Source organism: Opisthocomus hoazin, chromosome 8 (genome assembly GCF_030867145.1).
Source record: "Opisthocomus hoazin isolate bOpiHoa1 chromosome 8, bOpiHoa1.hap1, whole genome shotgun sequence".
NCBI lineage: Eukaryota > Metazoa > Chordata > Aves > Opisthocomiformes > Opisthocomidae > Opisthocomus > Opisthocomus hoazin.
The window spans coordinates 1,380,001-1,405,741 of record NC_134421.1 but is presented as its reverse complement, the minus strand read 5'-3'; the positions used below and the strand labels follow the sequence as shown (position 1 = coordinate 1,405,741).

The following is a 25,741-nucleotide window of genomic DNA, read 5'->3' as shown; positions in this document are numbered from 1 at the left end:
TCATGCTATTACAATATACAGTGCTGAATGCACCCTGCGGGCTTGGAGAGGCCCTGGTGTGAGCACTGTTGCTTGGATGTTGTGTCCAGTTTTCCATGTGACATGAATGGTGGAAGCTGTATGAATCCAGAGACACGGAAGGTCTGACCTGTGCGCCAACAGTTGAAGAAAACAGTGTGGCATGCCAAGCTGGCTTAGATCTACTGGGTGGAGAATCTACAGGCTGATGGTCACATCCTCAATAAAATATCAGGGTGTACCAACTTCTGGTGGCTGGTTCCTGCTCACCTCTTTCTCTTGCTATTTGCAGCAGTACCTGATGTTTTTTGGTTCCTATTGCAGTTTAAAGATTGATCAAGAAAGTTAGAAAGTTAAGGGGAAACTAGTTGATGGTGATCAGGATCAGGCCTAAAAGGAAGATGTTTGCAGTGCATAAGTAGAAAATAGGATGGCAGAGTGGCTGAGAAAAGGAGATGAGAAGACTCAGAAGTGGAAATGTAGAACCCGGTTCTGTAGGTTCTTGACCTCTTGTACTTTGCATAGCAGTTTCAGTCCTGGGCATCCTGGTGTTTGGATGTTGATCAGTGGGAGGAAAGGTCTGAGAGAGACAAGTGGAATGATTAAGGAGCTGGAAGGATTGCTTTGTAAAGGAACATTTAACCTAATTACAGAAACATGGGAGTTTTGTGTAAGTATCTGAGGAAGCCCGAAAAGGCTGGAGTGTGGCTGAAGAAGAGGGCAATTTATGCTTGCCCAGAAGAGTTGTAACTAGGAATAATTAGATGGAATGAGGGGATGAGAAATTAACCTTAGACCAAATGTGAGAAGAACCTGGCTAACCTAAAGGTGCATGGACTCCCAGAATATTTTCCCTAGGAGGGCAGTAGAAGAGTGAAGTCCTAATATTTGGCAAAGATCTAAAAAGGAAAAGAACATGAGCAGAGTTCCTGTGTGGTGAGATCATCCTGCGGGGTTTGCCTAAGAGGGATCAGCACAGAAAAAGGTGGTTTTGCTGCCCTGTCTGTCCCTAGATGCAGGATATGGTCCCAATGTTGTCAAGAGTCCCATCACCCTCTCTTAGACACTTCTCCGTGGCTGGTGGTTGAAGCATAATTCTCTTAATGTATTGTTGCTGCTGGAGACAGGGAGTTAATACACGATGCTCCTCCACGCAGAGTAGTGCTGTGCAGGGGAAGGGGAGACAGAGGGGGAATGAATGTACAGTGAAGCCAGACAACATTTCTGGGTGTTTATCAAAACACCCCGAGGGTTGCACTTCTCAGCAATCAAACAAGGATGAAATAGTAATTGTGGTGCCTTTTTTTTTTTCCCCTGGGTATGAATAATGAGCCTGGAGAAGTTGGTGGTCTGAGCAGCAGCCAAGGGACCCCAGCTGATTGCTAGTCCTCAGGAAGTGCCTTCTGCCTAAGTGGTAGTTGCTGGTTATTCCCTGAAAATGAAGGTGGAGAAAATTGCATGCACGTTGTTCTTTTCAGGTTAATATTCCCTGCTGATAAGGCCCACATATCTTGGTCTTGCAGAAGTCAAAGAGGTGGGAGTGGCTGGTGGATGACTGATTCATTTGTCTTAAAATTAAATTAATGAAGGTAATTCCACACTGCCATATACATACTTCACACTTTATTGGAGAAATACGAGCAAGCCATCCCTGGTCTGGGAAGCCTGTACTCTAAGTGGGATCAAACACAGCCTTGCAGCCTGCTGACACTGGGGAGGTGAGGAAGTGGGGCAATAAAGAGCCAGGTGTCCTAGAATGAGAAAACTGGTTGGGGGACCCAGCAGGAAAACCGTGCAAACAAACAAGCCAGAGCTAGTTCAGGGAAGATTTGCACACAGAAATATGGTGGGCCTTCTTTTGAACAGGAAAGGAGAACACTCCGAACAATACCTTGATGCAAGGCTCTACTGGTCTCTCTTCCTATCCTAAGTACTCCGTGGTTTATAGCAGAGCCAGGTTTGTCAGCACAGTCCTTTCTGCTCATGCTTGGAACTCAGGGCTCTGCTAGATGGAAGAGGCAGAGGTGTTGCGTGGGGGTGTCAACAGCCCAAATCCTTTGCCCAGAAGGGAAATACATGCAGTGCATCCCTGGCAGAGTAGCAGCTCGTCTAACCCATCGCTTCTCCTTCCTTTGTCTCTGTATTAGGATTTCATTGCTTCACAGATAACTTCCCTTTCCATGTTGCTTTTCATCCAAGAATTTGTATGTTCAAATCCTTTTTTTTTTTTTTTTTTTTTCCCCCCTTTTTCTACCCCTAGCCATTCACTGTAGGTATGCTTTGATACTTGCTCAAAGTAAACCTGCCTCTGCTCGGACTTCAGTAAGCCAATGCATTACAGTTTTTGGTGCACTGTTTTTTCACAGGTAAACCCAAATGTGCTGAGTTCAATGGAGAAGCAGAGGCGCAGAGAGGAAGAGGAAGAGCGCCAAATCCTGATAGCAGTGCAGAAGAGGGAGCAGGAACAGCTGCTAAAGGAGGAGAGGAAGAGAGAAATGGAGGAGAAAGTCAAAGCAGTGGAAGGTACATGCGGCCAGTGCGAAGCAGGGGTGGAAGCTTTCTAAGCCATGACTGAGATCTTGAGTTAAGATCTGCCATGTGCATTCCTCCCTTACCAGACCTGCTGATGGGAATATCTTTTCTTGTGCTTACCTTGGATAAATTGGTCTCCCTGTAGCTTCTTTTCCTTTGTCTATGTCCCTCAGTGTTGGTGGCTGTTCTCTAGAGTACTCTTCAACTGTGTCATCTTCTTCAAATCATGCTTATTTTCTCCCTTGCCCCAGCTATACTTTTTTCCCTGCTATTCATGTTGTTCCTCAGTTCTCTTTTGTCTCCCACTTGCCTTCTCGTGGATTTTCCTGCGTGCCGGATTAGCTGGCTTTGCTGTTGCTGAACAGCGTTTGGTCTTTTTGGCCCAATGCCAGATGAAGGAAGGATTCCCTTTGAGGAGAATGGGACGACATGGGAGGAGCAAGAATAGTATTTTTATATTGCTACTGGACTTATCAATTTGAGAACTAAAGATGAAGGGACCAGGTGAAACAGAGCACTAGAGGTGGCAACTTCAGTTGTTGGTCTTATTTTTTCGTGGTTTTGTATGAAATGCTGATTTAAGCTGTTCTGCAAGAAACAGCTGTGTTATGTTTAATACATCAGATTGAGGCACAGACAGAAGGTGTTCAGCCAGTACGTGTAGGCACTGGTGTCTAAGAGCAGGCTTATTTCTGGCCATCTTCTCTCTCTCAGCCTCCCTTACAGAGATTCCTATATCTGCTGCTTTTGCTGCAGTGGCTGGCTGGGCTATTGCAGTTCCAGGGAAAGGCTGAACATCTTCAGAAAACCGTGGTGGTAATGTGTGGCGGTATCAGTATTGTGAATCCTTAAATGGATAGAACATCAGAAAAGAAAAAAATACTAAGTTCATGCGAAAGTTGTAAACTTTCCAAGATGAAACAGTCCGCCACCAGATGTTTGGTAGCAGACCAGATGTTATCTAAGAATAGTTTCTTTTACCTATTTACCTTTCTAGCCATTAGAAAATCCAATTACTTGCTTGGCCTTTATATATTCCTGGTTGCCAGTCCTACCTAATCCGGTGCTTTAAACTGAGAATCATCCAGCTTCCATATCTGCTACAGATACCTATTTCACCTTGGCAAATTGCATATTCTCTGCGCTTTAATACTCTGGCTGTATAGACAAAATTAATCTTGCAGTTCTGGAAGAGCTGCAAAGCTAAATGTACCTGTAAGAAGGTCTTGTTTTGGTGTAAGCTGTGTTCTTTTTTGGGTAAATGCAATCACTACATCATCTGATGTAAAGGCACCAGAGCCACTCAAAGAAACTGGCATGGGACTGGGCAGTAAACGGTTTTATTTAGCTTATTTAGCATACATTCATGCTTTTCTTGGAAGAGATGCTTTAATTTTAGTTTGTGCAGTTTCTTTCAGTTTAATTTAAAATTGTTGCTAGTCAGTTTAGGCTAAGTCAGGAGAAATCTCCTTTTAAGCTGGTGCAAAAGTTGTTTGGAAAAGTTATTTAAACGTCTGACTTGTTCATTTTTCATCCCTAGAAATGGCAGCTATCCAGGTAAAATTTTGGCTTCTTAACCACCTTTTCTTATTGCCAAGCACACCCTCCATTAGCATTTACTTTCATGACAGTTCTTATGATGGACAGAAAGTGGTTTAAAAATGAAGTAATTTGTTTTACTTGGTTCAGACTTGTTAAAACTAGACATCTATCGACAGAGATTTTAGGTAACAAAGATTTTTTTTTGTATTTTGCAGTCCATTTGGGCTTTAACATTGATTTTGTAAGGTCTTCTATAGAGGGGTAATATGAAACACAGGATGAAATATCTGCTTTCTGATAAATTTCATCAGCACTTCACCTGACTCTCGGTTTTGGACTGTATGCCTGTTTTTAGATCACGTTCCTGTTTCCAGTCTGGGATTTCACTGCCCCACACTCCAGTGCACGCCCCAGGACTCCTGCTGGGCCCATCTGTACTTTCCTGAATTTATGAGTTAAATTTGCTTTCTAGATTTCTGCCACAACAGCAGGTTAGAGTTTCCCAGTTCTCTTCCCGGATGCTGTGCCAACATTCTCTCTTGCACATACAACTATCTAGCTGTTTGAGGTACTTTTTAGGGCATTGGTTAGATTTTGAAAGCTGCTGGGTAGGACTCAACCCAGGCTGACAGCATGACAACGAGCTCTGCCAGTGGTCATTTACATACTATATTAATCACTTGCTGTAGTAGAGGGACCTGCCATTAATCCCAACTGAGCTCCAGTCTGGTACCACGGTAGCAATCTCTGATTCCTGTCTGGTTACTGGGTCAAATCCTTGACAGGCCTTGGTAGATTTCTAAAATCTACATTGTCTTGCCTCTCGACTGCCATAGGATTTTCCTTTTTCTACCCAAATCATCACCCCATGTTTTTCTCAGCTTTCTCACTTCCATTACAATGTCATTTAAGGGATGCTGTTTTACCAAAGAAGCATGAAGTACTGAACTGTGCTTGGACAGGCTCAGATAATATCTGTTAACTGCAATTTGATGTTGGACTACTCATCATTAAATGTTACAATAGATGCTGTTAGATTCTGTAGGACATCTTGGATGCAAGTCCTGTCCTCCCAACTTTAGTGCTACCCAGAGTCTTTGAGCGGGAAGTTGGGACTTTCTTTTACCAGTTTTTGACATATCTGGCCATGGATCTCCCTGGAAATACTCACCTTGTAGCTATTACAAGCTTTCTTGTGCCCTCAACCCCCATCCCAAGTTTGTTTTTGACTGACAGAGTAAGACAGTAAATTAATACGCTTCCACCAAAGCTGGTGTTTCTTGAACCTTTGGCATTTTCCAAAGATGGAGCCTCTGCGAGAGGTTATTAGCCAAGTATCCCCCATCTTTCTTTCACTGTGGGTGTTCCCTGATGTGGCCTATGTTCTGGGCTCTTATTCCTATGACATGTCTCCTTGAACATTACTTTGGCAGAATTCTGTTCCTACAGAAAGTTCATACAACCGCAGGTGTTTAACAAGTCAAATGAATTCAGATTTCCTATAAGAAGCAGCAAATTAAGTTCATAAGAGCCCATAAACTTTCTGTTATGAAGCAATCTGTTAGCCAGCTGTCTGGTTGCAAACCACAGGTTATACCACCAGCGCTGCTTCTTCCTGTCTCTTGCCTCTTAAACCAAAGCTGTCCCAGTGGCCTTCCTGTGTGGCAGCTTGCTTGCTCCGGCTGCTGGCCGTGAAGTCGTACCTGAGCAATCTTCCTAAAGCTAGCTCTGGTGGTGGAGGGTATTAATGACCCCAGTGACTCATTGCCACCCAGCTGGTAGAACTTCATCCTCATCACTGTTCTTAATCCACTTCAATGCAAAACCAGCTGCCTTGAGTTCACCTGGCTGAGGTGAAGCATCTGAGGGATGGTAACTTAACAAGCCAGCTCTTTCCATAGTGCAGATCTATGCCTAGGTGTGTGTTTTTGTGCCACACATGGTCAGAAATTTGTCTGGAAGCTGCCTAGGGGACCATCTGTGTCACAGTAATGCTTCAAAATCGGTGATTGTAAAGTCAAGAGAAAATGAAGAGGCAGGTTAACGGTGTGCTGTATTTTCATGTCCTCTGCTCCTGTGCTGTTGCTTTTGCTGAAAGAGCAAGAATGTTTCATTGGAGTTCATGAGACCTGCAGAAGCTGCCTTTGTTTTCCCTGGAAGATGCTGAATGGTTTTTCACCTCTCCTTCCTCCCCACTGCAGAACGGGCCAGGAGGAGGAAGCTTCGTGAAGAGCGGGCCTGGCTGCTGGCGCAGGGGAAGGAGCTCCCCCTGGAGCTTTCCCACTTGGATCCCAGTTCCCCTGTCAGGGAAGAGCGAAGGACCAAGGATCTGTGAGTATGCAGCTGGGCACACAGCACGTGAGTGCATTCAAATAGTGAGTACAGGAAGGAGAGGAGTGTGATCATTCACAGGAATGAGGAGGGAGAAGTGAGGCTGGAGAACGGCGAGGAGTGAGCTGAGAAACATCTGGATTTGGTCCACAGAGAATTGTTTGTGATAAGGCCTATTTGTCAGCATTATGGCGCTGTGCATGTGGTAGAAGGGAAGATCAAGTACGAAAGCGTGTCTTATGTGTCCTCAGGCTGCATATTCACTGTTGCACTTCCCATTACAGCTTTGAACTGGATGATGAGTTCACAGCGATGTACAAAGGTTAGTCCTGCCCCAGCTTTCCCTTTTGCACAACTTGCTCAAAGTGAAATACTGCCCTGGGCGTGTGTGTGCAACCGTTCACCTTTCTTTTGCTATTGTCAGTTCTAGATGTGGTAAAGGCTCACAAGGACTCTTGGCCTTTTTTGGAGCCCGTTGATGAATCGTATGCTCCCAACTACTACCAGATCATTAAGGTATGGAAAGTGGTCCAGCCATCTTGACTGATGCACTTTGTTGACTGGGATACAGTTGTTGTGAAGTTTTGTGGGCAGTGTTACCCTCACGGTCAAACCACATGACTCCAGCAGTCCCTTCCTAGCCTTACAAATCAAGGAGACCTAAGATGAGAGGTTGCCTCTCAGGAGAGCAGCCTCTGCTCCCCGTCTCTTCTCTGTGAGGAACCTAGATATGCAACTTTGTAAGCCCCACTATGCTTGCTGTAACTGAAGGGATATTTTGTTGCATTTCAGGCCCCCATGGACATCTCTAGCATGGAGAAGAAGTTGAATGGAGGTCAGTACTGCACCAAGGAAGAATTTGTGGGCGATATGAAGACCATGTTCAGGAACTGTCTTAAGTACAATGGTGAAGGCAGTGGTAAGAGCAGTAAGATGCTAAGTTCGTCTGTTTGCAGTGTTCAGTCAAAGTCAGGCTCAGGCAGATCAAGTGATCTTTTCCTAGTCACTGATACTTGATTTGTGCTTATTCTCTTTCAGGGTATTTTTAGGGGGCCAGACAAAAGAGTAGGAGCTCCTGAGTAGTAAGGCCTGTGGTTTTAGTGAGGCTTTTAGCACGTTTTAGTCATGATGAATTGGGGCATGACATACTAAGGGGCTCCCATGTTGGTAGATGGTGAAGGCAGAACATACAAAGAAAATAAAGTCTGTTTCTTTCTGAGCTCATTCCTTCATGTGCTTGTGCATGTCTGTGTGCACAACTCGGAACTTCTCACAGAGACTTTGAAAAGCTTTGGAATCTAGTTAGCTCCCAGTGTTTTTGAGTACCACAGAAAAGTGAGGAATGAACCAGGCTGGTAGTGTTTTGGATAGAAAAAAAGTAGTTTTAGTTTATAGTTAGAGCTACCTGGCTTGTCGCTGTGGGCCACAAGTCAAAGCATCCATGCACTGCCACTGGGAGAGCTCTGTTTCCCAAGGAACTTCAGTTAGCTTAGTGCAAACAACTGGAATGTCATTTGCTTCACACCCTAGTCATTAACACTCTCATGTCTTTTCCTTCCTATCCACACCAATGAAAAATAGGAGCCCCTCTGAGCAGAGTTGTCCTGTGGAAATGATGCAATGGGGACACAGGTGTTGGCAATAGCTTTTGTATCAGGGTTAGCAAGGGCTTTAGAAACTGTACGTGGGTAAATATGTTTGCTGATTTTTCCTCTGTCTTGTAGCATACAGCAGAGATATGAGTGAGTGTAAGAAAAGCTTCTGAATGTAATCAAATAGCATTGCTGAAAGTTCACATTTCTTCTCTCAGCATTCTGCTGGCTAACTGTGGAGGTCAAGCATCTCTGTGAGCAGAGGTGGTGCTTCTCGTAATCTAATTCGTGGCACTGTGCTGGACACTGAGTTATTGCTGACTCTGCAGGCCGTGCTGCTAATGATACTTTGTCATGTCTATGTGCCTGTCCTCTGGTGGGGTTACTGAACAAATATGATGCTGTGTTGCTTTTTCAGTTTAAGAACATAGACCATAGCCGACTGGTTAGAAACAATAGTCCTCAGATTTTGTGGAGGGGAGATGATTTATCTGATGGGGAAAGTCTGATGTTTCTTAATTGTTTCTCTCTATAAGGCTCTGTCCCTGATGATGTTGGGTTTTTTCAACTGCAGAATATACCAAGATGGCTTACAACTTAGAAAGGTGTTTCCACCGAGCAATGATGAAGCACTTCCCTGGGGAAGATGGAGACACAGATGAGGAGTTTTGGATCAGAGAAGATGGGAGACGAGAGAAGAGGAGCCGTCGAACTGGCCGCTCCAGCACAGGCAGTGTTTGGACTCGGTCACGAGACCCAGATGGACCAGGCAAGAGGCAGCAACGCCTGGAAAATGGAGGAAAACCTCCACCGTATCGAGCTACTTCCAGTGCTCCTGCTTCCTCCTCTTCCTCTTCCTCCTCCTTCTCCTCATCCTCTGCAGAAGATCCAAGTGGCAACGCAATGCAGCCTCCTCGAGAAGTGGGCCCTTCCAACGGGCGAGGTTTCCCTCGCTCTCTGCAGTACAGCAGCATGCCCAGCTCTGTGCCGCATCCCGGCCAGATGGTAAGGAGCAGTTTCTGCTCTTCTTCACCCATCAGGCCTGTGGAGGGAGGGAGGTAAAGGAGAATGAAGCGCTCTACTGTGAAATCCCTACTGTGTGGCAAGAACCTTTTCCCAGAGATTAAGGGTCAGGCCTACGATTTCTACAACTGAAACTTTTCAGCCCTTAGATTTAAACTGATACAATTTCAGTCTTTGTCACACTAGCTGGGAACAGTCTCCTAACATTTCCCATGACCGACGTGTCCCTGTGTGGATTTGTGCCAGCCATGGCTCCCCCAGTTCTTTATCCTCCTTGGAGAGTTACCCCATTGTGCATGGAAAGCAGTCACATTTCTTCTCCTAACCTCCAGTTTATGATGCTGAACAAGCTGGTTGTCTTTTCTCTTGTTTCTCTTGTTGATGGCCTGGTAACTTTGTGCCATCTGTGTACTACTGCATTTCGTGCCTTGAGTATTTATAAAAGAAGTAAATGAAATCAAACACAAGGCCACTCTGAAATGCAGCAGTGACCTCCCTTTAGCCCAGCATTTTTTCTCTGAATGCCACCTGTTCTGCCACCCCTCTAGGCTGTTCCTCACCCATCCATCACTGCCTGTTCCATTTTAACCAGTGATGTCCTGTGGGGTGGTGTATCAGCTGCTCCTCTGAGACCCAGGCTATCCCTTATTCTTTGAGCCAGAGATCACACAAAGTTTTTGGAGCGATTCTTGTGATGCAGATAGTGGGAGACAGTAGTAGAGCTGGAGGCAATGAGTATTATGAAGGAAATCCAGCATATTCCCCTGTTGTCCTGCTCGCATGCTCTTGTGGTCTGCTCCTCTCCTTGGAGTGAATTACTGCCCCCTCTTCTTGCTTGCTCCAAGGAACTGGCTGGCAGGTGAGTGTATCATGACTTGAGGCATATCATGACCCCACGCGGCTGGGGTGTGAGAGAGTGGCTTTGGCACTTCATAGGAAAGAGACTACAGGTTTTTCATGAATCTCCAAAAAGCCTGTCTGCTCATCTGTGTGGTTCCTCCAGCCTTGGTTTCCCCTCACCTGCAGCAGCTCTTCTGCTCCTCTGAGCTTCACACATTGTTTTACTTCTCCCTTCTCCGCTCCTCAGAGGCCAGCTGTGCCGGGAGCGTTTGTCCCCCTGCGTGGATCGGATCCCACGAAACTGTATGGCTCTCCACGAGTGCCTGAGCCCCATCCTGGAGACCCAATCCAGCAGCACCAGCACTTTGCTATGCAGGTAAGAAATGCTGCAGCCACGGGATCCAGCACCCCGTGACCCGCAGGTCTCCCCCGCTCCTTGTTGCAATGGCTCTCGCCGAGACCCACCCCGTCTCTCTCTCTGCCTCTTCCCAGCCGGCCGTGGGACTGAGTGAGCACCGTGGGCACAGGCTGGCCACCCCGGAGAAGCAGGCCTGCACTGGACTGACCCACGTTGCCAGCCTCGGCCCCCGTCCGGGTGCCCTGCAGCTGGGGTGTGTGAGTGGCCCCCCACCCGACACTGCCTACCCGCCAGCCCAGTTCCAGCAGGGCTTCCTCCCCCCGAGGCACAGTGGGCCCCCCGTGAGGCCGTCAGAGGGCTCGGAGGTCCCACCGGGCCACATGTACCGGCCCTACAAGTACCTGAACCGTGCGCACCCGGCCCTGTGGAACGGCAGCCATGGCCCCACTGGCCAGGGCACCATGGGGCCGGAGGAGAAGGCACACATGGGGCTGGGGCCCTCGCTCCAGCCCCGTGCCCTGGGTCATATGATGGACCCCCGGGCCATGAGGCCACCACTGCCTCCCAGCCAGTGGACTGAGCAATCAAATTTCCTACCTCACGGGATGCCTCCCTCAGGGTATATCAGACCGCCTGGGAAAGCCACCAGCCAGAGGATGCTGCAGCCACAGGCTGCTCTGTTTGGGGTACCACCTCAGGTTCAAAGAGGGTGCCAGGGCGGGGACTCCATGATGGACAGCCCGGAGATGATCGCCATGCAGCAGCTGTCCTCCCGGGTGTGCCCGCCGGGTGTGCCTTACCACCCTCGCCAGCCGCCCCTACCACACCTTCCTGGACCCTTTCCCCAGCTGGCTCATGCTGCCTCCGCCGCCAGCGTGCAGCCTCCAAAACCCATCATGGGGAATGGAAGCTCGCAGGATCTGACCAGTCAGACCATGGAGACAGAGAGCAACCAAGGTAACACTTTGAGCACCCCCCTGCCAATGTGGCAGCCTCTGCCTGTAGCATTGGACCTTCCCTAAGCGCATCTGTTACTTGCATCCCCCTGCCTGCCTCCCCTTTGCTTGCTGCCAGGCATCCGTCTCGCCTGCTGCACTGTGCTGCCTTTTCCCGTGCCATTTCCCACCAGTGTGTGCTTGCGAAGAGGGCAAGGGAGCACCCCCAGGCCAGCTTTGTTGCTCTTGGGCTCCAAACTCGTAGGGTCCCAAACTTAAATGTCTTGCAGATGCACAAGACTTGTGTCCGCAAATGTGGCTTTTTTGGATTTGTGCCACTAGAGGAGTGAAAAATGTGCCTTGACTTTCAGGCTTACTGGAGTCAATTTTAAACAGTGACTGAGACTCAGCAAGAAAAGCAGGTTGTTCTTCTAGCAAATAGTTAAATTCTTGATTAAATAGTTGTGGAGCACACGGGTTTTTTCGCATTATTTTTTAAATCCAGCTTGGAATATATTTTCTGCTCCAGCCATCGCTTAGTTTTTTTCTAAGATTGTTTTGTTTCACTGTAGCCTGCCAGGGGTCCCCTCTGTCCCAGCTATATCTGCAAGCTATCGGTTTGCCACTGGGTGCAAATGCAAAGCATTGTCTGTGATGCTTCTAGAGATCACTTGGAGTTAATATAAAAATTGGATCTGTGGAGAGTTAGGTAAGGAAAGAAGATATTATGTGAATAAATGGTTTAAATACACTCCTGTGAGTATATGCCAGTATGGCTTCTTTGAAATGCACGTGTGCCTCATGAGCTCAACGTCTCAAAATCTTCACACAACAGGACTGCCAGAAAGCCACTGAGCAGCTGTGTCAGTTCAGCTGGGATGGCAGCATGTCGTGTGTGCCATCACAACTTTATTTCTAGTTGAATTTCAGTCATTCTAGCGGGTGAACTAGAGATCAAAAACCCCCAGACCTTAAAAATAAAGTAAAACTAAAGTAGAGATCAAAGTCGTCCAGAGATCAAAAAATAATTTTTTTTTTCATTAGTTCTACCTGGTAAACTAGAGATCAAAACCCTTGCATCTTTTAGCGATCCCTCGTGTACCTTGCACTAAGAGGAAGCCCTTTCCTTGTGTGGCATTGCTTAAAAGTCATTATCATTTAACTGTGCTGGCTATAGAAAGGAGACTGGTGGAGAACACTGAGGGATTGCAGGGCAGAGTAGTCGCATCTCCAAATCACAGGAGGTTAAAATATGGCTATGATCAGCTCTGCACTGTCTCAGTGTATGGTAGCAGTTCTGCCCAAGCTGTGGGCAAGTGGGGTTTGTGGACTAGAAGAGACAACAGAGCATGAAATCCAGCTGCTGTTACCCCAGCTTCTTAGCCTACGCTCATGTGGATCCTGCTGTGTTTCCCAACTCTGCCTCTCCATTAGGCAGCCTCTGCACCAGCTGCATCTCAGACCAAAACCATGTGTGTGATGTTACTCTGGTTATCAGTGGCTTGCAAACTATAGTGAGCCTGCATCTTAAGGGTGCAGTCCACCTGTGCCATCTTTCCAAGAGAGGTGCAACCTCATAAGGCATTTTAAAAGAGCTCTTTTCAAATAAAGCTACAAAAGATCATCAAACTTTACAAAAATACATTTCAGAATTGCTAAAGATCTCTGAAAGAAAGGTGGTGTGATGGGTGTGAAGGGAGGCTGCAGCCCCACAGAAGAGCAGTTGTCATTGTGCCATGCTCTGACAGTCCCATAGAGAGGTTTGAGTAGAGGATTGGACGTTGTAGGCTTTGGAGTACTTCTGATGGAAAGACCTTCGTGACTTTAGAAAGTCACTCCTTTCTCTTCCATTTGCACAAAAGCAGGGTGCTTTCTCCATCCAGATGATAGGGATTGGTTGAATAGACCTGCCCAGCAACTTTGGGTCAGCAACAAAAGAGGATGTTGAGAGGCTACTTTGGTAGACCTGGTTAAGCTGGTAGGAACTGCTATTTGGCATGTGTGCTTTGGATGAGCATGAGTAGGTGTGTGTATGTGTTGGGTGGGGAGGGCTGATTTCTGAAATTCAACCAACACGCTACATTTTTTTTCCCCCCCTCCCTTTCCAGTGGAGCCACCAGCAAACATGGACGAGAAGGCTCAGTGCATTGGCATTCCCGACGGAGCCTACTCCAAACTCCTACCTCATCCCAAGCCCCCGCTGCCCATGGAGTGCACCAGGCGCACCTTGCCCCCGGATGGGGAGGGGGACGGCTCCGCTGTGAAGTGTGACATGAAGGCAGGGCAGGCCAAAGGCACGTGGCCAGCGGAGAGCAGCTACGCCGGTGGCCCGGGCTGCGTGAGGGACCTGGTGCCCGCCTCTGAGAGAGAGGGTCCCCTGCCTGAGAATGGGGTGGCAAGTGAGGGGCTGGTGGCTGGTGGCAAGGGGAAGGGGATAGCCGCCAGCCAGCTGGAGAAGCCCCTTTGTGACGGGGAGAAGGCTTTGCCCGAAGAGACTGTGCCTTGCATGGGGCAGGGCACTGGCCTCCCCAGCATGGATGCTGGCTCCATGGGGGCTGCCCCCAACCAGTTCCACCCTCTGTACATGCCTGGTCTGGAATACCCGAATTCGGCCGGGCGGTACCATATCAACCCAGGCCTGCAGGGTTTCAGCCCCGTGATGGGGGGGAAACCACCTCCTGCCTCCCACCCCCAGCATTTTCCCCCACGGGGTTTCCAGCCGAGCAGTGCCCACCCTGGTGTCTTCCCCCGGTATCGGCCACCCCCCGGCATGCCCTACCCCTACCAGCCGCAGCCTCAACCTTCCTACCACCACTACCAGCGACCACCCTACTACGCCTGTCCACAGGGCTACTCAGACTGGCAGAGGCCTCTTCACCCCCAGGCCAGCCCCAGCGGGCACTCCACCGCCCACCCGCCCCTGGCCAGACCCCCCTTCCCAGACCGGGGGTCCGCCAGTGGCTTGCAGGGCTGTGAGGCACTGAGCGCTGCCCTGGCCTCTCCCAACCGCATGGACATAGCAAGTGCCAAAGAGGTTTCTCCGAGCGACGGGCAGGATTTGGAGCCTGAAGACGAGAAGTCCGAGGAATCCCAGGAAAGGCCAGAGAGTCCCAAAGAGTTCCTTGATTTGGACAACCACAACGCGGCCACCAAGAGGCAAAGCTCGGTGGCAGCAGGGGAGTTCCTCTATGGAGCCCCCCCGCCACACCTGGGTGCAGGGATGGGATTCAGCCCATCGTCTTTCCCTCCCCATGGGGTGATGCTACAGACTGGCTCTCCTTATGCATCCCGGCATCCTGTCGGTCACTTCCAGCCCAGGACGTATGGATCACCCATGAATGCTCACCTGTCTCATCATCCAGCCTCCAGCCAGGCCAATGGCCTCTCTCAGGAGGGACCCCTGTACCGCTGCCGGGAGGAGAATGTAGGTCACTTTCAGGCCTTGCTGATGGAGCAGAGAGGCAGTGGAGGTGGCATGGGGGGGCCACCCCAGGACTTGTATAGACCCTCGGGGTAAGATCGTGTTTTCTGCGAGAAGGCAAGGTGGGAGGGGGGGGTGATCCCTGGGTGACAAGAAGTATTGGGTAACCTTGAAAGGGCATGGCTTGAAGTCAGAGGAGATGGCAAATGCTGTTGAGAGACTAACAGGTGACTCTTGGACCCTTGGAGTGAAAGGTCTCTTAAGCTGGAGAAAGAGTCTTGTTGCAGTTCCTTAGAAACAAGTAGCAATTGCTGTCACGGAGACCTGTTAGCCTGTCTCATCCATCCCCACACCAGTGCTTTGTTTTATGTGACAGTGTTTTATTAATGTGTTGTGTTGCCATTTTCTTTGCAAGAATTTTACTGCATTTTTCTCATAGTGGGGCAGAGTAGCTTACTGAAGTGGAAGTTAGCCTGTTGTGAACTCCTGTACTTTAATGTTGCCCCCTTTTTGCCCTGCTCTTGCTTTGCCCTTCTTCTCTGTCTCAAACTTCCCTCACAGAAAATTACTTCTCACTGAGACTGTGCATATCACATTTTTATTCTCGAGTGGAAAATTTTGCTACTCCAAAAATTCCCTGTTCAGATTTTATAAATGTGCTTTGACTGTTACTGTATTGTCTTAGTCCTAGCGCGATAGTCCTTCTTCTGGCATTCAGGGAGCCTGGCTTACAACTAAGCCTTGGAGGCGTGGCATGGATTAAAGTGTTTTGGGGGAAGCCAGAAAGAAGAACACATGAGATACATGATTGCATGTGGATGTTGTATATAGGCATTGAATCAAGTAGATGGGATTTGCTCTTGGTGTTCACCTGCTAAAACTCTCTCCATTCAACCTGGCTCCAGAATGCAAATACATCAGGCTCAAGTTCCCTTCCTGAAGATGCCTGCAGCAGCCATGTCCCGGGAAGATCTGACGTCACAAAAACCACCAGTGTTGCCTCTGGATCAAGTAAGGGCTGCTAGAGAGAGCAGAGTTGAAATGCTAGAGAGGGCAGAGTTGAAATTCTCTTCCTACTGGCTAAAGGCGTACAGTGTTTGAGGAGAGTGGGAAATACTGGAAGAAGCTGAGAAGTGAACAGCTCTGAAAAGGAGCTGGGGATGTCTCTGTAGCCTTAGCTGACTGTAAAACATAACTTGGGTGGACCAAAGTGCTAGCTTTCAACTGGTTGCCTGCAATAGTGAGATTGTTCCTTTCTAAAGCTGTCGGTTAAAACCTCAACTCTTGCTTTTCTTCTTCCAGAGCTAGTCCAAGGAAGGAAGGACCTCACGAAGATGAAAGCCACACGTGATTTTGACAAGTGGGAGAAGGGGCAGGCCTTCCTCCCACCCTCCCCTCGCCCAAGCAGCGTGTAGCTTCCTGGGTCCGTGGAACATGGTGCCGCCACGTCTTTTGTGTTGGTAACCTGGAGCAGTGCTGGGCCCCAACCAGCTGAGCAGCTGGCTTGCCACCACAGGGCAAGCTTCACAAATTAGTGGCTTTCCATGACTGGAGACTGCGTCTTGTTCAGGGTTTGAGGGATTTTTTGGGTGAGGAGGGTAGGGGTGGGGGTGGAAATTTTCATTGACTGCTAAACTCAGGTATATTTTTCAGGGTGGAAGAGGATAATGGTGGAATTTTACTTGTAGTATTAATGTGTGTGTTTGGAGCTGGATCCAGTTTACAGAATTTAACTCGTTGCCTTTTTAAATAAATTTCTGTTGTTGGTGAATGTATTGTACATGGGGGGTGGGGGGGAAGCTAGTAGTGGGCTTAGCACTGGAGGGAACCTTAACTGTTTACAATCATATCACGCTGAAATCTTTCAGGATAAGGGTGAAGGTTTGAGGGGAGCAGGGAGAGGTGAGGCAACATGTGATGGATGATTTGCTGTCCTCCTTCCTGTCCTCTGTAACCAAGATGCAACCTGAGGGTTGGTTGACTGAATAGCAGGAATTGCTCAGGAGCAGAATGTGTCCTCCTCTTTCCCTTGCCTTCTTCCTCCTTCCCTCCTCACCCCCACCTCTGCCCCTCTGGATCCAGGGCCTGACTGTGCTTCCAGCTCCTGTCATCATGGGGGAACAAGGAACAAGGACAAGGAATTGAAACCAGGACAGGACACTCATGGCATTGTCACTTATGCTAGTACAGTACCCTTCTCCCTGCCTTTCCTATAGGAGAACCGTATGCTCTGGAAGACAGACAGTGGCATAACTGTGGTCATCTTCTTTCAGTGAAACCGGTGCAGCTGGGAGTGGAGCAGCAGCTGTCCAGTAGAACAAATTTTGTGCAAATCTGTACTGCCCTGCTGCCTGAGGAGAGGAGCTGAGTCTCCGCCTTTTTTTCTCTGTCCCTTGGCTACATTCACTTCTTAGTGGCAGCGAAGCTGAAAGTACCCTGGGGTTTCTGACCGCTGTTGATTGCCTGTGAAGGAGGAGCATAAGGCTGCTGTGGGGGAGTGGTTGGTTTGCTGCAGTGGGAGCCATTTGTTGGCCTATGGAGTTGGATTTGGTGTTAGCAAGTTGCAGGTGAATCGGAAAGCACTGATTTGAAATCAAACATTGAAGTGGCTTGGCTACCTTGTGCTGGCAAAGCTGTCTGAACAAATGGCAGGTAGCATCTGACTGAGCCATTACTCCTTCTGTCCTAAGCTTTTGGAAGCACGATAAGCCTGAAAGATGAAAAATATTCTTTCTTGAAACAGTTAGAACAAGGAAAGACTGCCACATTAGTGCCCTCTTCCCAATGAGTCTCACTGCTCTGTTGCTACAGTACTTCTGCCTCTGAGCTGTGTAGGGCCAAGGCATTTTCCAGGCCAAAGAGGAGTTAGACTTCTTCATGCTATTCTCACAAGCATGTTTATAAATGCAGTTATTCTTACTCACTGCTGCAGCTAGCCTGTGAAGTATAGCTGACATCTCCTTAGTCCAGTGAGTTGTCTGGGACAGCTGGCTCCTCCACAAAAGAAGACTTCAGTATAATGTGAATTACTTAAAATATTTATCTGTAGATGCAATTATGTTAGGAAAGGGAGATTTGTTGTTGTTGTTGTTGTTGGGCTGTGGTTTTGTTTGTTTTTTCATTTGTGTTTGTCTGTCAGGGAGCAGTTGTCACTGGTGGATTGCTGTAAACTGGAATGGATGATCCTGAAGGCTGTGCTTTGACTAAGCAGCAGGTAACTGCTCTCCCCAGCCAAGAACATTATTCTGTGTCTCATCCAAATTTGTCCCAGAGCTGAGGGTCTGCTGCTGGCTTGTCAGCTGGCAGTGGGTTTTCAGAGGTGCCCCAGCTGCTTGGAAATGCAGGTGTGGATCCTTCCCTAAACGGAGGTACTGAAGCAGTAGTAGGTATTTATGAAAAACTGTGCTAGTGTAGCTGTTCTTCAAGGCAATAAACCTGGGACAAACGAAAACACGGTTGCTTCTCCTTGTAAAGCAATCTTTAGTTCATTGTAGATATAAAAATAATTTGAAATAGCACATTTAAAAGTAGAGGAACTGTAAAATATAACTTGTAGCAAAGTATTTGAAATTCTGGAAATGTGAATGTGGATTCTGCAAACAACCCCTCCTGTACTTCAGACCGTGTCTTCTGTATCACAGACAGTTACCTGGGTATTTGAAGTGCCTTTCATTCAGCTCACTGTGAAGTTTGTGGAACGGGAGGTTTTTTAGAAGCTATAAAAAAACCCCAACCAAGCCAAAGCACTCTTGGCCTTCAGCTGAAACTGACACTGAAAACATGGTTCATGGCATCTGGATAAGTACCAAGCCCAGATCAAAACAAGGGGCGAATAAGAAAGGCAAGAACTGCTTGTAGTCTGCCTGGAGAGCGTAGTGGAGTGTTACCCAGAGGATCCTATATGGAGTGTGCGACGACGACGTTTTCCCATACCTGACAATGCAAATCTGGGAGAAGGGTTTGACTTGCAGTTGGTAGACAAAACACAGTAGTGAAGATGACTCCCTCTGGGAGGGTTTCTAGGTAAATGGCTTTTGATGTAGTCAGTAATTCTTATTAAAGTGACTAACAAGCTGCTGTTGTAAGGACATGTGGTTTATATTAGAAAAGTACAAATATAGCATAGGGGGAACTATGGCTGGGGTACAGGGATAGGGCTGTCCTGGGGACAGGGCACGCTAAAATAGAGAGCTGCTTGTGGAATCTTAGCTAAGAGTTTCCAGACTTTCGAATGCTTTGTTCATAAGTGTTTGGGTTTTGTTGGGTTTTGTTTGGTTTTGTTTGGTTTTTTTTTTTTTAATGATGACATCTAGGGATGCCCCCAAAATCAGAGCTCTGTCTTGCTAGGTACAATCTGAGAAAATCACAGAAAATTGGCACTCCTCAGAGGACACAGAACTGGGAGTGGATTGCTGGGGTGGAACACCAGTGGAAATGCACAGGGAAAAGCAGAAAATGTGAATTTTAAAGTTTATGGTTTCCCAACCCATGCTGCGCAGGGCTGTTTTGTAGTTACTGTGAAAGAGACAGCTTTAAGGAGCGATTTAGAAGAGAGTAAACCAGCAGCTCTTTATCTATGGAGTAGTACTTTTTGCCATGGTTTCGCATATGGTGCAGGAGATACATATCTGCATTTTAATATATCCTGAATTTTCAGTGCCATCCTTGTGTCACTATCTTAAATAATATTTTAAAACAATACAGAGGAATTCTGGACTCTGGTTGGAAGCCCTGTTTCTCGTCCCTCAGCATGGTTGTAGTATAGTATATTACAAAGTTGGTCCTTCTTCAGCAAGCATCTTGGGCTAGTGGCTTTGCAAAGTTCCCTGTAGCTTTTACTTTTCCCATATGGAGGATGTGTTTTGCTGTAATTACTGATTTCATGTTAAATGAGACTATATAATATGTAGAACAAATATGATGTTGACCATGCTTAAGCATGCCAAAAATTTACAATATTCTCAGAAGAGCTTTGTATGCTACTCAGGCTTTTCAGCATCTTGCTCTCCCCACTGCCTCACCCTTTGCAAGTGGCGTGTGGTGTTCCCAAGATGTTCAATTGCCATTATAAATGCCATTGTATGAAATTCTCCTGGGACTCTGGAAGCTTCAGGCATCTTAAGCACTACAGACCCTAGCAATTCAACTTAAGTATTTTAAGACGGCCAGTCACTGAGACTTCACAGTGATTTTTTTAGCTGTGTCCATCAGAAGTTTGCAATCTATAAATTCCATGGTGTGACCCAGCAAACCACTCAGTAGCAATCCAAGGCACCAGCCTGCAATGAGGAAGACAAAAGAGGAAAGTAAATTTGAAGCTTCAAGGCCCAACTGGTTTGATTTGTGACTTTCAAGAAATGGAAGAGCTTCTGATCCTTTGTCATCTGCAAAATGCCTTTCCCATGCAGGCTTTCAGAAACAAATCTCCTGTGTATATTTTTGTCAGCGTGGTTTCTCAGGGTCTTGGAGAGCTATCAGCTTCTTGATGTCTTACTGGAAAGCTAGTCTGTCTTTCATTCTGCTGACTGAGGCAGTTCTCCTGCAGCTTCTCACCCCAACACTTCTCCAGTTAAAATGGAGGCAGAATTAGGAAACAGCCTTCTTTTTTTCCTCTGCTGGTCTTTGTCAGTCTTCTGTGCAGCTCTGTGTTCAGCGAGGGCTGTCAGTTTCCTCTTGATGGCTTCGTTCTGCTTTCCTTTTCCAATGAGATGGTGTTGCCATGTGCATCGTGGAGTTTTGGAGAAGCTGCTGAACCGAGTGATGGGGAAGCACCATCCTGAGGGGTGGCGTGGAGAAGACAAGAAGGGGAATTGAAGATGGTGTGGTTGCTCCTGGTTCCCCTCGCTGCAGAGCAACCAGGCAACTGGGTCTGTGCTTAATGAGAGCAATGCCTTTACAAGTTTTTACTGCAGTGCATTGGTAGTAGAGGAGTTGCTCCTGCAGAATTCCTGTTTCGCTTGAAGTACAGTGCTGGTTAAGTAGTGTGTGTGCCGTGTCCTTTCTGTAATGCTGAGATTGAGATAGCAGGCTATGAAAGTAGCATTGCAGCTGCAGGCCATGTGATAAGCTTTAAGAGTATGTGCTTACTGCAACCGGGAAAGCACCTCGAACATTGACCTTCCAGCCTTTCCCCATCTGTACCTGTTTAACATACAGATGGAGGTAAAGCACATTCGGGCTTGGCAGGACCCCTGCTGCCCATGTGAAAGAAAATGCTTTTAACCAGCACACAGTGAACTACACATTCTGTTTCTCACTCTCTACTGCCCACCTCCCTCTCTGAAAAAGAGCTGGGGAGGGACCCATTTCCAGCTGTCTCTGAGCAGGAGCTCCTCGGATGACAAGAGCAAGGCATGGTCCACCCCTAGGCAAGGAAATTCAGGACGGGCTTTTATCTAGTAGAAACTAGATAGTAACATACAAGTGTACCTCCAAAGTGTAGGTGTAGTGAGCTGTGTGATGCCGTACCTGTTTTGGTTACTGTCCTGCCTCGCCTCACATGGAGTATTTGAGAGACCGTGGAGAATTTTGTTGTTTTAACACTCCAGACCTTGCATCGACTGAGGTTTTTTTTTTTTTCTTAGTCTGCAGCAGTGACCTAGATTTCTTTTGGCAAAGGTCTTCCTCTTTTTGAAACGTGGATGTCAAAGTGCATCCAGGAGAGACCAAGAGCTACAGCCACCAGTGGAAGCTTGTGCTTCAGCTTTTAGTCTGGAGAGTCCTCAGATCCCCTTGTGTGTTGTGCACCAGCATTTCCCCTGTCCTTGCTTCCTAGCTTTCAGGTCTCTCTCCCTCTGCTCACTCCGCTGCAGTCGGTTGCTGTCAAGTACGAAGATGAAGGCTCACTGCCCATGGGAGTAGAAGGGCAGAAGGTTGAACTTGCCAGCTGTCTCCTCTGCACATGTATACAGAAAGCAGGTGGGGAGTACACATTTACTCTTCTCATGAAATTAAAGTGTCCTCAGTGGCTCACTGGTATTCTCTCACACACCTCTGCATTTTGCCACCCTGGCACAGCGATATCTGTCCCTCTGTCAGCACAAGGGTTTTCTCCTGGCCCCTGTTCATGGTTCCTACATGTGATCCTGGCATGTCTACCTCTAAGGGGGCTTACCCCTTATATACTATGTACAACCGTGAAAGCTGTTGCCTCTCTTCCTTGATAGATCAATGAACACCACTGCTTGTTTTGTTTTCTGAGCAATAATAATGTGCAGCAGTGCGACTTTGACCTTCCCCCATTGTTTCAGGGAGCAGATGGCAAGGAAACACACTGGGGGACTTCACAGTTTCGGTGGGAAGCAAAGTGCTTTCTGTGGCCCTGCATTTTATCTACATCATGTTCCTGCCTTCCCAGGGACCATTGGGAAGCCAGGAGAGAGCTGGTTGCTGCTTCTGCGTTTGGGAAGGTAGAATATGAAGGGAGCAAGTTGGTGAAGTTGAGCATCATCCACAAAGCAGAGCACGTGGAAGAGGGGTGCCTGTTGCTGGTGCAGAGTGAGGGGTTGGTGCACTGCTGATTTAAAGCCTCTGGGGGTGGAGAGCAACCCCCTGCTGCTTCACTTGGCATTGATGGGGGAGGTAGCAGGAAAGCCTATGCCACTACATCCATTTTTCTGAAGTTGGGTGATGTTGGGATTTTTTTTATATTATTATAAGTTAGTAAAGCATGTGATCTGTCTGTTGGGGGCACAAGGAGAAAAACAGGGGCCTTGCTCTTCTTGGGTGAGGCTGTTCTTATGTTGCTGTGTTTTTTTCTTGTTGGCTGGAGGAGGGGGTTAGCAGCCATGGGAGTAAAAGCCTGGTCCTTGTCAACTTCTTGCAACTGTCCCAGGGCAATGGGAGGGTGAGCTGATGCTATGGCAGAGACCTCCCACACCAAGCTGTGAAAACAGCCCCTGCCTGCATCCTTCAATGGGAGGAAATCTGACCTAAGTGGGGCTCTGCACTAGGGTGTTTTGCTGGTTGCTGGGACATAATGCTTGAGGGCTGATCTTGGTCGTCTTCAGCTTGGTTAGAAACTGAGTTGGACAGCTGCCCATGCTGTTTAGGAAAGGTTGGGTTTGATAGCCTGAATTTCTCAGTGCAAGAAAGAGTTCATGCTGGAGCAACTTGCCCCAGTTCTTGTCTCCCCAGAGAGGGCTCAGGTGCTGCACTTCTCCATCACCTGTTGCCCAGGAGCCCTGGTTCTTGCCCCCACCTCCCTCTGTGTCATTTAGAGCACAGTGTCAGGGATCCTCTTCTGTCTCCTGCTGCTGCAAAGTTGTGTGAACTTTCCTGGTCAATACTGGAAAGGGGAATGCTATTTATTTTTGTATTGTGTATATTTTGTCTTGGTCTGCTGATTACCTTTGTTCCCCAAGAGCGACAGTTACCTCAATAGTTAGTTTAATACTGTGTGTTGGATAATTTTTTAAAGAACTTTTTTAAAAGCTTGATCCTTGGAGGTCTGTAGATTTTATTTCCATATGAATTGGTTATTTTGTATAAAGTACATTCTTAAAATAGCAATCACCCTTGCTTGTATGTGTGTTTTCTTGTCTCCCGTATGGTCTCTCTCTTCCTTTCTAAGGGGAGAGTGGATAGGGGCAGGAGGGGAACACAGAGGGCTTTTTTTGGAGAGAAGGCTGCAGTCAGAGAGAGTTGTACCACCTGATATCCATTTAGAAGAGAGCCCCTGGAAAGCTAATTGGGATATTTTCCTCTTCCAAAAGACAGCTGTCTGCCTACAAACTGCCCAGTGGTGGAAATGAGATGGTGTCACTGCTTCCTCCCCCAAGTCCCTGATGGGCTGTGCGTTTTTCTGCAGCCCAGGTGTGCTGGAAAGCCTGCCTCCCTCCCCAAGACAGCATGTGGTCTTGGGGCCCAGGTAGTCTGTTCCTCCCCACTTACCCAAAAGTTCTCTGCTTTAAAAAGGGTGACTGCCCTTTACTTTAAAAGTAAAGTGATGCTGCTGTGAAGGAGGAACTGGCGTAACCGATGTGGTTCTACTTCTGTGCTGCTTTAACGCTAAGCAGCATAGGGTATGACAGCCCTCGGGGTCTGTTGGAGGAATGGAAAGCTTTTTGAGCTCATGTGTAGTGATCCGAATCCATATTGGACCCAAAAATGGTGCCTGCCATTTGCTCTTTATTAAATCCCACATGTGAGAGGGGCAGTGGTTGCAGCCCTCCTAGCAAAGAGGTGTGTAAAGACAGCATAGCTCTTCCCTCACAGGGGTTTTGGCATCAAAACCAGGAACTGGCCCTCCGTTTCACATGGAAAGGCACCCACTGTAGGTGCGTGGAGGCAACTTGGCCCTTGCTCAGTTGGTCCCTGAATAAATAACTTGCTCAGTTTTGCTAATGCAGCAGCTTTGCATCAGGACAAAATCAAGGTGATTTTTCCGTAAAAGTTGGTGCCAGCAAAAGGGGGCATGGGGGATGAACCGCAGAAGGCTGGGGGCACGAAGGCTACCAAGGACACGACTGCTCCCAGGTGCACGCTGCATGCCCCTTCCCTTTCCTCCCTGGCTCTAGCTGGTGAAAGGTCCCTCTGTCTCCGCCGGGGCTGGTAACAGATGCTCTTGCTCACATCTTCTGACAAAACAGCTTTGCAGCATAGGCTGCTCACACCATGGGCTCCATCTGCCCCTCCTGTGGTAACATCACTGGAGCCAGCGCTGCTCCTGAGCTCAGCATGCTGCCCTGGCTCTCTGCACCGAACTGCATCTGCAAAGAGATGCTTATGAAAAATTTGTAAGTGATGCAAGATTCCACGCTTGCTGACCAAACCAGCGGCCTCATCCTCTCCTCAAAGCTCTTCTTTCCCTCTGTGCACCATAGAGCAGCCGGTTCATCCCTTCAGGCCACCAGCATTTTACAAAGACGGATAGATGAGCTCCAATGAATGAGTTGTTTAAGAACTGACTAAATCTTCAGCGCATCCCTGCTCCTGGGGCCGTTCAGGGACTCGCTTCACTCTCCAAGGCTTGGTTTGAGAGTGACTTACCCTGCGAAGTACTTGCATATTTTATGCACAAAGAAGCTCGTAGGAAGCCTGTTGGTACCTTCCCAGCCCGGGGTGTTTGGAGGAGCCTGAGATGTGATCTGCTGCACCCTGACATGTCGACCACCTCAAAACCACCAGCCGGATGTCAAAGCTGCCTGGGCCAGGTGGGTGAAGCCAAGCATACCAGCAGGTGCTTCCCAGCATGGCCAAAGCTCTAGGCCCTGCAACGGCTGTTCAATGACGTTGGCTGCTCGAGCTGTGGTGAGGTAAGTTGTTCCCAGTGTCAGGCGAAGGGCTGCTCTTTGTCCTGTGTCCCTCTTCCCCCTCTCCACCCTGCGGGGGCAGCAGCTTAGGGTGACGAGTGTAAGCTGTCCAGGTTAGGAAGAGGGGGAATTTGGTTGCCTCACCAGTACCAGGAGGCATTTGGGTCAGAGGGGATTGGCAGGGGTGGGGGGGAGGAGGGGGGAGAATTCTAATCCTGAGGCTAAGCTGGCACTGAGCGGAGCCAGCGCTAGTTGGAACGAGTCCCAGGGAAGGGGCAGAAAGTCCCTGCTTTCAGAGCTGTCTTGCAGCCCAGGTGAAGACAAAGCTTGTCTGTGCTGTAGCAAATGCCACATCCCGGCCTTGACAAGATGCTTTCATGAGCGTAACAGGCATTATAAAGCTAGGCCACGTGACCTGCTATTTTTTTTTACCTTGCTTCCTACTTTCTGCTGTCCACAATTCTCGTTTCTTCACCTTCTCCCTTTCACCCATGGGATAGCAAAGCTGCCCCTTGTACTAAGTGCAAGCTTTCCTGAGCTTTTCCTGAGCTCTTAGGCTGAGGCTTCGAACTCCCGACTACTTTTCTAGCCCCATTCTCTCTGAGAAATGGGATGCTTCCCACCTCCAGGTTTTTGTAGAGCCATCTTAGGGCTCCTTGCTAATCCATGCAGACTTGAATTGGGGATGGGTAGAATTGGTTTCAGTAGGAATCAGTTTAGTGCCCAGTTTGGGTGTGCAAATAAATGGCAGCCCCACACTCCCATAATGAGGCAGCCCTTGGGGAGAGCTCTGGCTCAAGGAACGCTTTGCTGATGGTCTTTGGGAGATGCCTAACCACCAGGGAAGAACCGGAGTGCCCTTAGCACACATCAGTGTTTTAGAGAGGACATTATAA

The 25,741-nt window shown here is 48.1% G+C and overlaps 1 protein-coding gene across 1 annotated transcript in view; it reads left to right on the top strand.

Moving 5' to 3' along the window:
- The window catches only part of CECR2 (CECR2 histone acetyl-lysine reader), a 110,093-nt gene extending 87,053 nt beyond the window's left edge, over nucleotides 1-23,040 (top strand). Inside the window, exons 9-19 of the mRNA XM_075429380.1 lie at nucleotides 2,385-2,541; nucleotides 6,294-6,423; nucleotides 6,708-6,745; nucleotides 6,848-6,939; nucleotides 7,216-7,342; nucleotides 8,590-9,020; nucleotides 10,126-10,254; nucleotides 10,371-11,193; nucleotides 13,280-14,684; nucleotides 15,498-15,603; nucleotides 15,895-23,040. Coding sequence (XP_075285495.1) covers nucleotides 2,385-2,541; nucleotides 6,294-6,423; nucleotides 6,708-6,745; nucleotides 6,848-6,939; nucleotides 7,216-7,342; nucleotides 8,590-9,020; nucleotides 10,126-10,254; nucleotides 10,371-11,193; nucleotides 13,280-14,684; nucleotides 15,498-15,603; nucleotides 15,895-15,900 — 3,444 coding nt within the window. The 3' untranslated portion in view covers nucleotides 15,901-23,040. The remainder of the gene's footprint in view (nucleotides 1-2,384; nucleotides 2,542-6,293; nucleotides 6,424-6,707; nucleotides 6,746-6,847; nucleotides 6,940-7,215; nucleotides 7,343-8,589; nucleotides 9,021-10,125; nucleotides 10,255-10,370; nucleotides 11,194-13,279; nucleotides 14,685-15,497; nucleotides 15,604-15,894) is intronic.
- Nucleotides 23,041-25,741: the final 2,701 nt, after the last annotated feature.